Source organism: Palaemon carinicauda, chromosome 3 (assembly GCF_036898095.1).
Source record: "Palaemon carinicauda isolate YSFRI2023 chromosome 3, ASM3689809v2, whole genome shotgun sequence".
Classification (NCBI taxonomy): domain Eukaryota; kingdom Metazoa; phylum Arthropoda; class Malacostraca; order Decapoda; family Palaemonidae; genus Palaemon; species Palaemon carinicauda.
The window spans coordinates 169,609,618-169,624,064 of NC_090727.1; the positions used below are offsets into that span (position 1 = coordinate 169,609,618).

At 34.9% G+C, this 14,447-nt stretch overlaps 1 protein-coding gene across 1 annotated transcript; it reads left to right on the top strand.

Annotated features, from left to right (window-relative positions):
- Positions 1-1,066: 1,066 nt before the first annotated feature.
- Positions 1,067-11,039, top strand: LOC137635299 (uncharacterized). The gene is made up of 4 exons (XM_068367768.1): positions 1,067-1,167; positions 9,985-10,221; positions 10,315-10,551; positions 10,646-11,039. The coding sequence occupies exons 1-4, from the start codon at positions 1,067-1,069 to the stop codon at positions 11,037-11,039; spliced, it is 969 nt and encodes a 322-aa protein (XP_068223869.1).
- Positions 11,040-14,447: the final 3,408 nt, after the last annotated feature.

Consider the following 14,447-nt stretch of genomic DNA (forward strand, 5'->3'; position numbering starts at 1 on the left):
ACACTCCTACTTTTAACATGCTTTTTTTTCTCATTTGTATGGGGGGTAAGCACGGTTGCCTTCTGTCTGCAGGACTTTGCTTTGGCCTCTTGTGGGTAGACCGTAGTCCCGATCGACTGACTGCCCTGCCTGACATCGTTTAGACTGCCGTAGCATATGTTCAGGTGTTGTACCAGTCACCCACGTCCTTCCTCCCAGCAGCAAGTAGTTACGGCGCGGTTAGGTCAACAGTTCGAGACGTGTGAGCTGTCTATAACAAACACTACTAGTTGCTAATTACATAAGAACAAAATTAAACCAGCGGCATATCAAATTACGAAATAGTCGCACAACTTTAACGACGCCATTAAACTGCTCATTAAAAGCCCATTAATTTCCCCCAACTTCCCAGAAGCAACGTATCACGCCAAGTACTCTAGAACGTCTTCATGTCCCGCACTTGACCTTTCCTTATCCCGTACAAATCCCGAGACGATACCCAGCTCGATGGCTTTAAAGAATGCTAGGGATACAAGCGTGCAAAACCTTCATGCTAATGTTTTGATCATGGGATAAAGAAAAAGGATATCACAAAGGTTTCGCTTCTCTTCTTGCTCTAAACAGTTTTGGGCTTCTCTCTCTCTCTCTCTCTCTCTCTCTCTCTCTCTCAGGCCTCTGACGATTCGATTAAGGCATACTGAATTTGATTTTTCTTATATTTATACCAAGGAATTTTGCATTTTTATTTTGTTTTAATAAGTACGCATGTTTCATCTACAATCAAATATATATATAATATATATATATGCGATATACATATATATGCAATATACATATATATGCATATATCATAAACACATATACATACACAGACAATATATACACACACACACACACACACACACATATATATATATATATATATACATTACACTCACACACACAAACAATAGTGTACGCGAACCGTGAAAATGCCGGCTAAATATGTAGATAAGTATGAGAGCGCGCACGCGCATATTTAACCCTTGCAACCCCTTCCTGTTTCCTCCCCCAAAAATCTGGCAGTTTCATCAATTTGTGGGAGATTATGGTTTCCGAATGTACCTCTCAGGGTATCCCCTCTCAGCAGCGTATGACTACTCCCTCTCCCACTACCCAAAGGGATGGGGAGAGGCCGAGTAGTCATGCGTTTGGGAATCCAGCTGAGCGTGACATAGACGAAATTATATATATACTATTATATATATATATATATATATATATATATAGTATACTATATATAATATATATATATATATATATATATATAATATCTGTGTGCGTGAGTGTGTACTAAACTAACATACTGAGCGACATGACCGAAAAGGACGCAAAACAATACCTACCAAAGACAAGCACAAACACCACATGAGCTATTTACACTTACGTAAGAATCGCAAAGTTGGTTGAATAATCACGCTAACATGCGGTCATTATAGCTTACATTACCCTTATGAAAATATCCCCGACAAGCCGTTACGTGTTATTTCCATTCAATGTGGTTCCCCTCCCTCTTATCTCATTATGCTGTAAGCTCATTTCTGAAATTAAATCAAGAAGAGAGGTTTAAAGATGATGTTATGGAAGTCACACATTGGGATTATTGGAGTATTAGGAAGAACCGCCCGGCACCGCTGGGGCTTCTCAGAGTAGGCCTCTGGACTGTACTCTCTACTCGGTCACTTTTTTAGCATATGAACCCGAGCTCCCTCTGCACTAAGGGGATGAGAAGGCAGATTAATTTCATTGTGTGCAACTGAATTCACCCAACGGTGCTATCAGACCTACATTATATACTATAATGAAAAAAAAAAATTATTTTTGCAAAACAAAAAGTTCTAGGCCTTAACGGTATACGAAGAAGAGAGAAGAGATATATCAACAAATGAACTAATATATAACTGAATAGAATAATGTATGTGTGTATATATATATATATATATGTATATATATATATATATCTGTATATATATACATATACATATTTATACATATACATATTTATATGTATATATAAATATATATATATATATATATATATATATATATATATATATATATATATATACACATGTTCACTTGTACATCACCTATTAAATAAAAAATCACCCAAGACACCCCAACAGTACATCAAAGCAAAACACCTTACAAAACATTAGTACATAATTATGTCATCCCGCCCTAGCCTAAAAAATATATATATCTGGTCAAAACAATGAGGATCTTTAAGGAAAGACATAACACCAAATAAATAAACACACACACACACACTTCAGCACTGGTCATATTTAACTGTCCTGTTGAAATGTGATACAAAACATTGTCAAAAAGCTAAAAAAAAAGAAAAAAAAATCCAGCAAAAACTCTTGTCATTGCAGAGCAGAAGCATATGCACGACATACCACACTGGCAGATGCATTGATGTATGTGGCGGAATGAAGTTTGCAACAACACATGGTGGAAATATTCATCTCTCTCTCTCTCTCTCTCTCTCCTCTCCTCTCTCTCTCTCTCTCTCCTCTCTCTCTCTCTCTCTCTCTCTCTGCTTAGATAAAGTTGCTGTTTGTTTGTAAATACATTGAATACATTAATTATTATTATTATTATTATTATTATTATTATTATTATTATTATTATTATTATTATTATTATTATTGTTATTAGCTAAGCTACAACCCTAGTTGGAAAAGCAGGATGTTATAAGCTCAAGGAGTCCAACAGGGAAATACAGCCCAGTGAGGAAATTAAATAAGGAAATAAATAAACGATATGAGAAATGATTAACAATTAATAAAATATTTGAAAAACAGAAACGGATCTTTAAACACATACACAGACTATCTATCTATCTATATATATATATATATATATATATATATATATCGCATATAAGATGTTGAGTATAAAATACATAAAAAAATGACATTGTAGACAAAAAAACCGAATAGTTTTATATGTACGGTTTTTCATCATTATAAATATCTTCCTAACATGAGTAACTTTAGTTTACCATATAATTTTTCAATATCAATTAAGTTAGCAATTTTGAGAAGACATTGGATAGTTGCTCCTAAGGTATCTTGTACCCATTAAAGAACACAGGTTCACTAAAACGAACTTCCATCATAAATGGGAAATGTTTATCATCGATCATACATTGAACAAAAAATTCCTGCAGTACGATGATCTAAGTCAAAAGGAGAAAACCCGTGAAACTCGGTGAAAAAAAATCGTAACATAAAACAAGCGGATTTTTGCGATAAATTCCTCAAATTTTCTTCATCACGAACCCAAAGGAAGCAGCATTATTTTTGCATGTAATTCGTTACATATTTTACATAGCTATTTTCAATGCTTAAGGTCAATTTTGTCCAAAGACATTAAGATTGCCGTGTAATGGTAAGTAATGATGCAAAGCAGACAATTGGAGAAGCATATTATGCTCGGTAATGAACTAATTTTCACCTGAACGGCGCCGCCAAAAGACATGATACTCAATAATTGACTTCTGAACATCCATATTTGGTTGAGGAAATACACTATCAACGAAAACCAAGCGTTATGACGTGAGCTACGCTTTTAACCTAACACTGCGGCTGGTGAATCGCACCTACGTTAAAGGTAGTAGGTTGGCCAGGGCACCAGTCACCCGTTGGGATACTGCCGCTAGAGTTATTGGGTCCATTGACTGACCAGACAGTACTACATTGGATACTTCTCTCTGGCTACGGGTAATTTTCCCTCCCTTTACCTACTCATACATCGAATAGTCTGGCCTATTCTTTACATGTTCTCCTCTGTCACCATACACCTGGCAACACAGATTACCAAATACTTCGTATGTGCTCAAGGGGTTAACCACTGTACTGTAATTGTTCAGTAGCTACTTTCCTCTTGGTAAGGGTAGAGGAGACTCTTTAGCTATGGTAAGCAGCTCTTCTAGGAGAAGGACACTCCAAAATCAAACGATTGTTCTCTAGTCTTGGGTAGTGTCATAGCCTCTGTACCATGGTCTTCCACATTCTTAGGGTAGAGTTCTCTTCCTTGAGGGTACAGTCGGGAACACTATTCTATCTTATTTCTCTTCCTCTTTTTTTGAAGCTTTTAAAGTTTATCAATGAAAGATTTATTTTTTAATATTGTTACTGTTCTTAAAATGTTTTCTTTATTTCCTCATTCCCTTTTCTCCCTCGATTAATAATAGTAATAATAATAATAATAATAATAATAATAATAATAATAAAAATAAAAATAATAATAATAATAATAATAATAATAATAATAATAATAATAGTGATACTTTCGACCCGAAAAAAATATCATTGTCATGACCGTGGATTTCTAAGAAAATAGCTTAGATAACTTTGTACAATTTAATGGCCATCCATACCTTCACACCTCGCTCATTCAGATTATTCACAAAAGAGATAACTCAAAGCTGGGTTTATTCCAAGAACAAACATTTCTGTAAGTTAGCACAGCCTTAGAATATGGACCATAAAAGAACTAATCCTACCATGCTTAGAAATTTGCGCTGGTTAGGAAATGTTGAAAGGCACGCAGATATCAATATGGAATCAGAAAATCTGTGTGATTGAATGAAATCAGAGATTATAGGAGATTAACTCCATATTCAAATGATGTAGTGAAATAACTGTGATAGAAATATTTTGCTACTCCGTTGAGAATGTCTTTTAAGGGTTGTGGTGGTCGATGTAGTAACGTCCCGAACTGATGATCGCCAGACTGGGGTTCTCATCCCGCTCACACTTAATAGTTTCTTTGGTAGCTGGAACCTCACCATGCTTGTGAGCTAAAGATGGGGGATTTGGGGGAGCCTATAGGTCTATATACTGAGTCATCAGGAGCAATTGCCTGGCCCTCCTTAGTCCTATCTTGGGTGGAGAGGGGCCTTGGGCGCTGGTCATATGTATATATGGTCAGTCTATGGGGTATTGTCCTGCTTGATAGGGTAATATCACTGTCCCTTGCCTCTGGCATTCATGAGTGGCCTTTAAACATCTAAACATGCACGAAATATAAAGTCTCTGAAGGTATATCAAGATGAAAGGATTTCTGGAGTAATATATGCGCTTAATGACAATCCTGGTCCTTTTCAATTTACAGAGTAAAGTAAGGACATTACAAGGAATAATACTTCTACTGGATGAATAATCGTGTACTTCAGCATCCTCACAGTTAATAATAATAATAATAATAATAATAATAATAATAATAATAATAATATTAATAATAAAAATAATAATGATAATACTTTAGTAATAATAACAATATTAATAATAATAATAATAACAATAACAATAATAATAATACTTTAGTAATAATAATAATAATAATAATAATAATAATAAATCTTATTATTATTATTACTATTATTACTATTATCATTACAATTTTAATATTTCTTTTTTACAAATATAAATATTTCATTGCATACCTATAATTACTAATGTTTTTTATCAATATTATTTTCTAACGTCTGAAGGAAGGACATCGGTTAGCCTCAAGAGACTGGATGAGAGGGATACAGTTCCCTGGATGATTTCAACCAATAACAATACCAAGGGCAGCCATACTTCATGCAAATCATATGAAATATAGTTTTCAGAAACACATTTTCTTATATTAGCATTAAACTATCGCAATCAATGCAATAAATTTTCTCTCACCCACTTCGGTATTTCTTATTCCTGTTGCCATTTATTTTTCAATGTGACAATCGTAAAGGTTTAAAAGTTTAAAGGCCGCTCATGAATGGCAGAGGCAGGTACAGTGACACTGCCCTAGCAAGCAGGACAATGCCCTAGCGACTGACCATATATTATATGATCAGCACCCAACCCCCCTCTCCACCAAAGCTTGGACCAGGGAGGGCCAGACAATGGCTATTGATGACTCAGCAGATAGACCTATAAGCTCCCCCAAACCCCCAACCATAGCTCACAAGGAGGGTAAGGTTGCAGACACTAAAGGCAGTAACGAGTTTGACCGGGACTCAAACCCCCGTCTTGACAAACACCAAGCAGAGACGTTACCAATATTTTCTTATGAGTAAATATGTCTTTCATTTCTGATTTCTTTTATCTATTATCTAGTCTCTTTATCTCTTTAAGACCATCTCATTAAAAAGAAACCCAGAAAAAATAGTCTAAAATTCCTTACAGGGAAGAATTTAAAGACCAGCCTATTTTTTTTATAACCTGCTATCTATCTGCTACCGGATATACTGTAGCTAGTCTCTCTCTCTCTCTCTCTCTCTCTCTCTCTCTCTCTCTCTCTCTCTTTGCTATCAGAGAGAGAGAGAGAGAGAGAGAGAGAGAGAGAGAGAGAGAGAGAGGTTTATGACGGAGAGAAAGAAGAGGGAAAAGTGTATTTACAAATATGGATTATTAGGTATCTAAAAAAACCACAAGAATGAGAGAGAGAGAGAGAGAGAGAGAGAGAGAGAGAGAGAGAGAGAGAGAAACACAAAAGTCGAAGAATTTAAAAAGGGACACAAAACGGTACCGACAGCATCGTTAATCTTTGCAATTAATATTTGATTTACAACCAATAGATTATTCAAAGCCATGTGAATGAATAAAACAATAAAAGAAAAAAATAGCCAAATAAATGGGCAATGAACACAATCGTCTAATAAAAAATGAAACATCGCAGAAAAAAATTATATATATGAAGATCCATCATTCATCAAATATGTAAGGGCAAAAACACGTATATCTAAAGAGTCAATATCTTTTGCAGTTATCATGACTCTCAATACTTGCAGTCGTCAGGAAACGTACACTCAGGTAGACAGGGTTTCTTCAGTGGCTCTGTTAACGTTTCTTTCTGTTGTACACAGTTATTTCGGTATTTTCAACTGATATAATCAAGTAGCTAGCTCGGGTAGAAAATTCTATGACAGTTATTATCTTGATGATACTAATCAAGACAAATATTGCTCTCTCTCTCTCTCTCTCTCTCTCTCTCTCTCTCTCTCTCTCTCTCTGAGTAGTTCTTTTGTTTAATAAAATAAAGAGCACATGATCTTTCTCCCTCTCTTTCCATGGAGTAGTTCTTTTTACAACAGACCATGGCGCAAAAACTGATCTCTCTCTCTCTCTCTCTCTCTCTCTCTCTCTCTCTCTCTATATATATATATATATATATATGTATATATATATATATATATATATATATATATATATATATAAATATATATACATATATATATACATATATATACATATATATATATATATATATATATAGGGAGTAGTTCTTTTCACATGTACTAAAGAAAGCCTATGCTGTTCTTTACAAAACCAATAGAACTTTCGATTTTAGCACAGCAAACTAAATCTTCAATCCATTTCATCAGTCAAGAAATTTATTCAGTTCTCGCTAAATAAGCCTTCGAATGGAGGAGGGATGAATGAACCTCCATGACATACAATGACTGTTAGACCTATAAATATCTTAAAATGTACAATACCTGGTTTTTTAATGCAACTCCTGATTTACATGAAATTCAGAAAACAATTGTAATGACAAATCTAGGCCTTTAAGAGATTTTATTTCGAGCCATCTCTGACTTCATTTCCAGATATTTTATTTTGTGGTATTTCGAATCTGATTTGTAGAAAGGTAACGTTCCTGGCTTTGATTTTCAAAAATTTAAAAACAAATTTACCGTGACTGGACTGCCAAAGCGTGGATATTTTAGTATAATTGTGTAAATTTACATGCATTATGTGATCGGGTGCTAATGTGGAAAGTGCTGCCATTTATCTTTTCTTTTAATCATAAGAAATGAAGTTGCATAGTTTTCTGTCATATATGTTTTATACCTTAACGAAGCTTTCAATTATCCCAGAGGAAATTACGAAACAATGAACATGTATGATACTCCAACCAAGTTCACTTGCAACTGAGGCTGGGCAAAATAGCGGCAAAGATATGCATCAAGCCTGCAACAGCAAAGATATTATTACTTGCCAAGCTACAACCCTAGTTGGAAAAGCAGAATGCTATAAGCCCAAGGGCTCCAACAGGGAAAATAGCTCAGTGAGGAAAGGAAATAAGGATATATACTACGAGAAGTTTAAGAATAATAACAATATCAAAATAAATCTATTATATTTAAACTATAAAAACTTCAAAATAACAAAAGGAAGAAAAATAATATAGAATAGTATGCTTGAGTGTACCCTCAAGCAAGAGAACTCTACCCCAAGACAGTGGAAAACCATAGCACTACCCAAGACTAAAGAACAATGATTTGATTTTGGAGTGTCCCTCTCCTAGAAGAGCCGTTTCTTCTATGCCTAAAAATTTGTGACGGTACAGAGAGGGCTAAATTTCTGTAACAAAGTGTGATGGCATTTATGATAATGAAGATACAGATATCATGTATACACTATGCTTTATCCTTGTGTAAGTCAATCATAAAGTCTGCATATTCGTTCACTCAATTTAAAGGCAAAATTGTTGATCTAGTAGTGAAAATTATTGATGGCAATGAAAAAGAAAAAATTCTGATGTCTGAAGAGACACATTATACCAAATTCATTATGGAAGGGGAAAGACGACCGATTGCGGAAAGACGACCGATTGCTGTGAAAAACTTGCAATGCTGCTTCGAACAATATCTGATTTTACTTCCAGGAATATTTTGCTTCCCAATTTCGGATTTATCCTCCAGAAAATACATTCGACCAATCTATGATCCCATTTCCTGAGAAGTTCTGTTGTGTTATTTCTGGCGTAACTTCCAGGGTATTTACTTCAACAAAATTCTGATTTAACCTTCAGAGAGTTACTTTGCACAATTACGGATCCTACATACGGGTATGTACTTATGAAAAAGAGATTACTTGATTCCACTTTAAGATGAGTTCTTTTGTGTTATTTCTGACTTGCTATCCAGAGAATTTACTTAATCAATCTATGATTTAACTTCCAGAAAGGTTATTTCGAACAATACCAAATTTAACTTCCTACCTAGTTCCTTTCAATAACTTGTGATTCAACTTTCAAAGAAGTTCTCTTGTGGTATTTCAGATTTACCTTTTATATAAGTTACTTGACTGATCTCCAATTTAAGCACCAGAAAAGTTATTAGCTCCAGAAAACCTATTTTTCCTCAATCTCTGATTTAACTTCAAGAAAGTTGTTTTGACAATCTCTGAATTTACTTACTGGGGAGTTCTTTTTTATAATTTCTGACATAACTTCCAGAGAAGTTACTTGAGCAATCTCTGATTTAACCCTAAGAAAATTTCTTTGTGCACTCTAGGATTCAACTTCCCGAAAAATTCCTTTGAGCAATCTTCGATTTCACTTTCAAGGACGTTCTTTCATGCTCTTTCTGATCTAACTTCCAGAAAAGGACACGGGCAATCTATTATATAACCTCTTGTAAAGTTATTTCACACAATCTGTGATTCTTCTTCTAGAAAAGTTTCGTTGTGCTATTTCTTCATCTGATTTAACCTACAAAAAATCATTTAGTGCAATCTCAGATTCAGCTTCTGGATAGGTCTTATTGACCAACCTCAGATTGCACTTCAAGAATTGTGCTATTTGTGATTCAACTTGAAAGAGACTTATATTATGCATAACTTTGGATTTAAAAATATGGAAAACTTATGCCCTTATAGACATCTAAGAAGGTTAGTCAGACTCTATAAAGGCGGAGAATTATCTAAAAAATCTTATAAGCGATGTAAGTAAGAAGGAAAGGGCCTAACCCACTTTAAAATAGCAAGTTGAACAAGGTATCCATACTTATGAAAATCATATCACAATTAGTTTTCAGAATCATATTTTCTTTTATTAGCATTAAACTAAGCTTTAAGGAAAAGGTCCAACCCATGTTAAAATACCAGGTTTAACATGGTGGTCAATAGCACTAAGAATTGCAAATGTAACTCGCAACAGTCCTCAACGGTCTGTTTCCAGCGGTAACGGAACTCGCAACAGTCTTCAACAGTCTGTTTCCAGCGGTAACGGAGATCGCAACAGTCTTCAACGGTCTGTTTCCAGCGGTAACGGTCTAGCAAGTCTTCAACAGTCTGTTTCCAGCGGTAACGGAACTCGCAACAGTCTTCAACGGTCTGTTTCCAGCGGTAACGGAACTCGCAACAGTCTTCAACAGTCTATTTCCAGCGGTAATGGAGCTCGCAACAGTCTTCAACGGTCTGTTTCCAGCGGTAACGGTCTCGCAAGTCTTCAATAGTCTGTTTCCAGCGGTAACGGAGCTCGCGACAGTCCTCAACGGTCTGTTTCCAGCGGTAACGGAACTCGCAACAGTCTTCAACTGTCTGTTTCCAGCGGTAACGGAGATCGCAACAGTCTTCAACGGTCTGTTTCCAGCGGTAACGGTCTAGCAAGTCTTCAACAGTCTGTTTCCAGCGGTAACGGAACTCGCAACAGTCTTCAACGGTCTGTTTCCAGCGGTAACGGAACTCGCAACAGTCTTCAACAGTCTATTTCCAGCGGTAATGGAGCTCGCAACAGTCTTCAACGGTCTGTTTCCAGCGGTAACGGTCTCGCAAGTCTTCAATAGTCTGTTTCCAGCGGTAACGGAGCTCGCGACAGTCCTCAACGGTCTGTTTTTCAGCGGTAACGGAACTCGCAACAGTCTTCAACAGTCTGTTTCCAGCGGTAACGGAGCTCGCAACAGTCCTCAACGGTCTGTTTCCAGCGGTAACGGAACTCGCAACAGTCTTCAACGGTCTGTTTCCAGCGGTAACGGAACTCGCAACAGTCTTCAACAGTCTGTTTCCAGCGGTAACGGAGCTCCCACAGTCTTCAACGGTCTGTTTCCAGCGGTAACGGAACTCGCAAGTCTTCAACAGTCTGTTTCCAGCGGTAACGGAGCTCGCAACAGTCCTCAACGGTCTGTTTCCAGCGGTAACGGAACTCGCAACAGTCTTCAACAGTCTGTTTCCAGTGGTAACGGAGCTCGCAACAGTGCTCAACGGTCTGTTTCCAGCGGTAACCGATCTCAATGACGCTGAACAAAAATAAGAATGACCTTATAAAGGGAAAATTATCAACAGTGGCTCATTAATACGAAATTAATCTTTCCTGGAAATTTTTGTTCAAAATGAAACATATTTAAAGAAAATAAAAATAAAATCAAACTTGACAATGTCTTGCCAAATCTAATCAAAGTTGCAATATCGCCAGCAACATCTAATTAAAACGAACAACGCCAAGCCGACGAGTATAGTATATCGATAAAATCCAACCTTATAATCACGACATGAATAGTGCAATAATGTTCAATATATAACGAGAAGACTTTTGAAAATAATTTTCTTCTCTTTCTACCTAAAGAAAATGCAACGCAAACGCACAACTCTTATGCATACCCATATACGTACAGTATATAGATGTGTGTGTGCATATGTTTGTAAATATACATATAAACAGAAACATGTATGTGCACAGCTGTATATATATGTGTGTGGGTGTGTGTTCATATGTACATTATGTATATGTTTCTGCGTGTACATATATCTAATCATATATATACAAACATACAGATTTATTTATATAATTATACATATACATATAAAGTATACACACACACACACACACACACACATATATATATATATATATATATATATACATACATACTGAAAAAATGCCACTCCAAGCTCAATGGGTTTTCAATTATTTACAATTACAAATCATTCACTCTACTCTCGCTTACTAAAACATGAATAAAAAACAATATCAATATTCAAATTGTTCAAGCAGAGTACCACAGACACAAAAGAAAATAACAATAATAAAAATAATAAAAGAAAAGTCAGCTTAGACATTTATTCTCATATCTTAAGGTGTTAGTACATCATAGACAAGAAAGCTGAGAGAGAGAGAGAGAGAGAGAGAGAGAGAGAGAGAGAGAGAGAGAGAGAGAGAGAGAGAGAGAGATAGTACCTACTACGAGGCGGGCGTTAAAATAGTAACCCTCCCCCTTGAGTAATTGTGACACATGTTGTTTTAATTCGGAATGCAAGGCGTGATTATGTAGAGGGATGGAAGAACAAAAACAAAGATGAATAACTTTACGTGAAGTATACGAGGTTGGTTAAAAAACCAACGTAAGATAAAGAAAATTTAAGATGGAGCTTTCAGATAAATATAACGCAATTTACATTAGTGTAAAACATCACAGGAGATGTACGCCTCTACATAAAACCTTAACAATAAAACTTCCTAATAAAATATAAATTAACCCTTTATCCATTTGTCTCCGAAAGTAATCTCAAAAGAAGACATGCTCGATCTGACCGTGACGTAAGACGTAGGAGCGTGTCGTACATTAATATTACAACAAAGTCTCCGGGTAACACACAAGAATCTTATCAAAGTTTCAGTGTAGTTTATCGTAGTGTTTTTTTAATATTTTATATTATATAACAGCGGTAATATTTTATTGTTTTTCTTATCAAGAGAATTTTCAACTATCCTAGAATAGTCAAATTAATTTTAATATTTCATGGTGATAACATGAAATGTTTATTGAAAATCACAATATAAGGGATTATTTATATATAAAGAGAAAAAAAGGAATTTTAATGCCGAGTTAAAATAATGCAACAGATCTTTATTAATATTTCCTTTTAAATAATAAAATTTAGAAGTAACTTAAGGTAAAAGTCACGAGAATATCAAATTGGTACCATAGTACTTGAAACTTAAGACACTCCCGTATCTTCATATACGTGTGTGTATGTATGTATGTATATATATATATATATATATATATATATATATATATATATATATATATATATATATATATATATACATATGCTTGCATGTGTTGGCCTGAGACAGACTAACCCTAATCAACTAAACACTTAGCAACTTGAAAATTTCATCGTCTACTTATATATCCCATTCTAACAATAACGCCTCTTCTACACGAGAATTAAAGGTCGAGAAAACCATTAAGGCATTGCGTAATGAAGCATCGAGAGCCAAAGTAAGCAACTTAACTAAACATTCCTCGACTGCTCCTCCATTATGCAAACTATGCAAGGACACGGAGTAGGGATTAGAAAAGATTTAATAAGAGGACTAATGGAAGGAAAATGAAGTGACGTTGAAAGTATTATTCATGAACAGCATTCAGTAGCAATTAGTGTATGCATGCATATAATATAAAATACATACGGTACTTTATTCATACACAAACACACACATATATAATATATGTATGTATGTGCGTATACACAAAATTATCATATATATAATATATATATATATATATATATATATATATATATATATATATATATATATATATATATACAGTATATATATAGTATATATATACACATATATATGTAAATATATATACACACATATTTATGTATATATATACATATATATATACGTATATATACATATATATACTTTTACAATTATATATACAGTCATATATAAATATATCTAGTAATTGGGAAAAAACAACTATACATATATCAGTAAGAATAGATTTAAAAGACCTTAAAACTACGCAAAAGAGCAGAAAATAGATCAGTTTTAGTACCAGTAAAGCAATATCAACCACTAATATTCATAAAACATTGACTTGTGAACCTCTTGTTTTCCTTATGAGTAACTACAAAAAAAAAAAAAAAGTATAATAAAATTGGGCAGTTCTCTTTTCAAGTCCATGGACTTGATCCTACAGTTCATTTTAACCCTCAACGTCTAGCCACCAAGGCGAGATTCCTTAAAGGTCAGTCCTTCATGGCAGAGGCAATGGACAATGACAATCTCTTAGCAGGACAACGTCCTAAAGACAGACCATAGATTCATATGATCAGTGCCCAAGCAATTCTACATCCAAGATAGGACCAGGGAGGGCCATGCAATGTCTACTGATGATTCAGCAGGTAGATTTATAGGCACTCCCAAACCCCACATCCTTAGCCGAAAGGATGGTTAGGTTACAGACACTACAAAAAATATTCGACCTTGAGCGGCAGATCACCCGCAGGGTCGTTTCCCATAAACTACCACAACCCTATCGCTGAAATCAACCCACCTTCCATTTTAGCTACAGACTGAAAAGTGGTCTGCCATTTTTATGTGTCAGATCTGTCTATACGAATTTATACACATACACCAAATTTTGATTATGCGTCAACTTTCTACATATCAAGATACTGTATATCTAAGACTATTCGTCATTAATAATTGCGCAAAAACAATCATAGAATGAAAATTGTTTTAATTAGCTAAATTACCATCACATATGAATAGAAAAACTTTGCCCATATATACAATCTCAAATCACACAAAATGTTCATTAGGCAGCTATATTTTTGTTGCGACTTGTAAAACGTTATAAAATCAGATATAGAGAATTAATGATGATGAAAAAAAAAAAC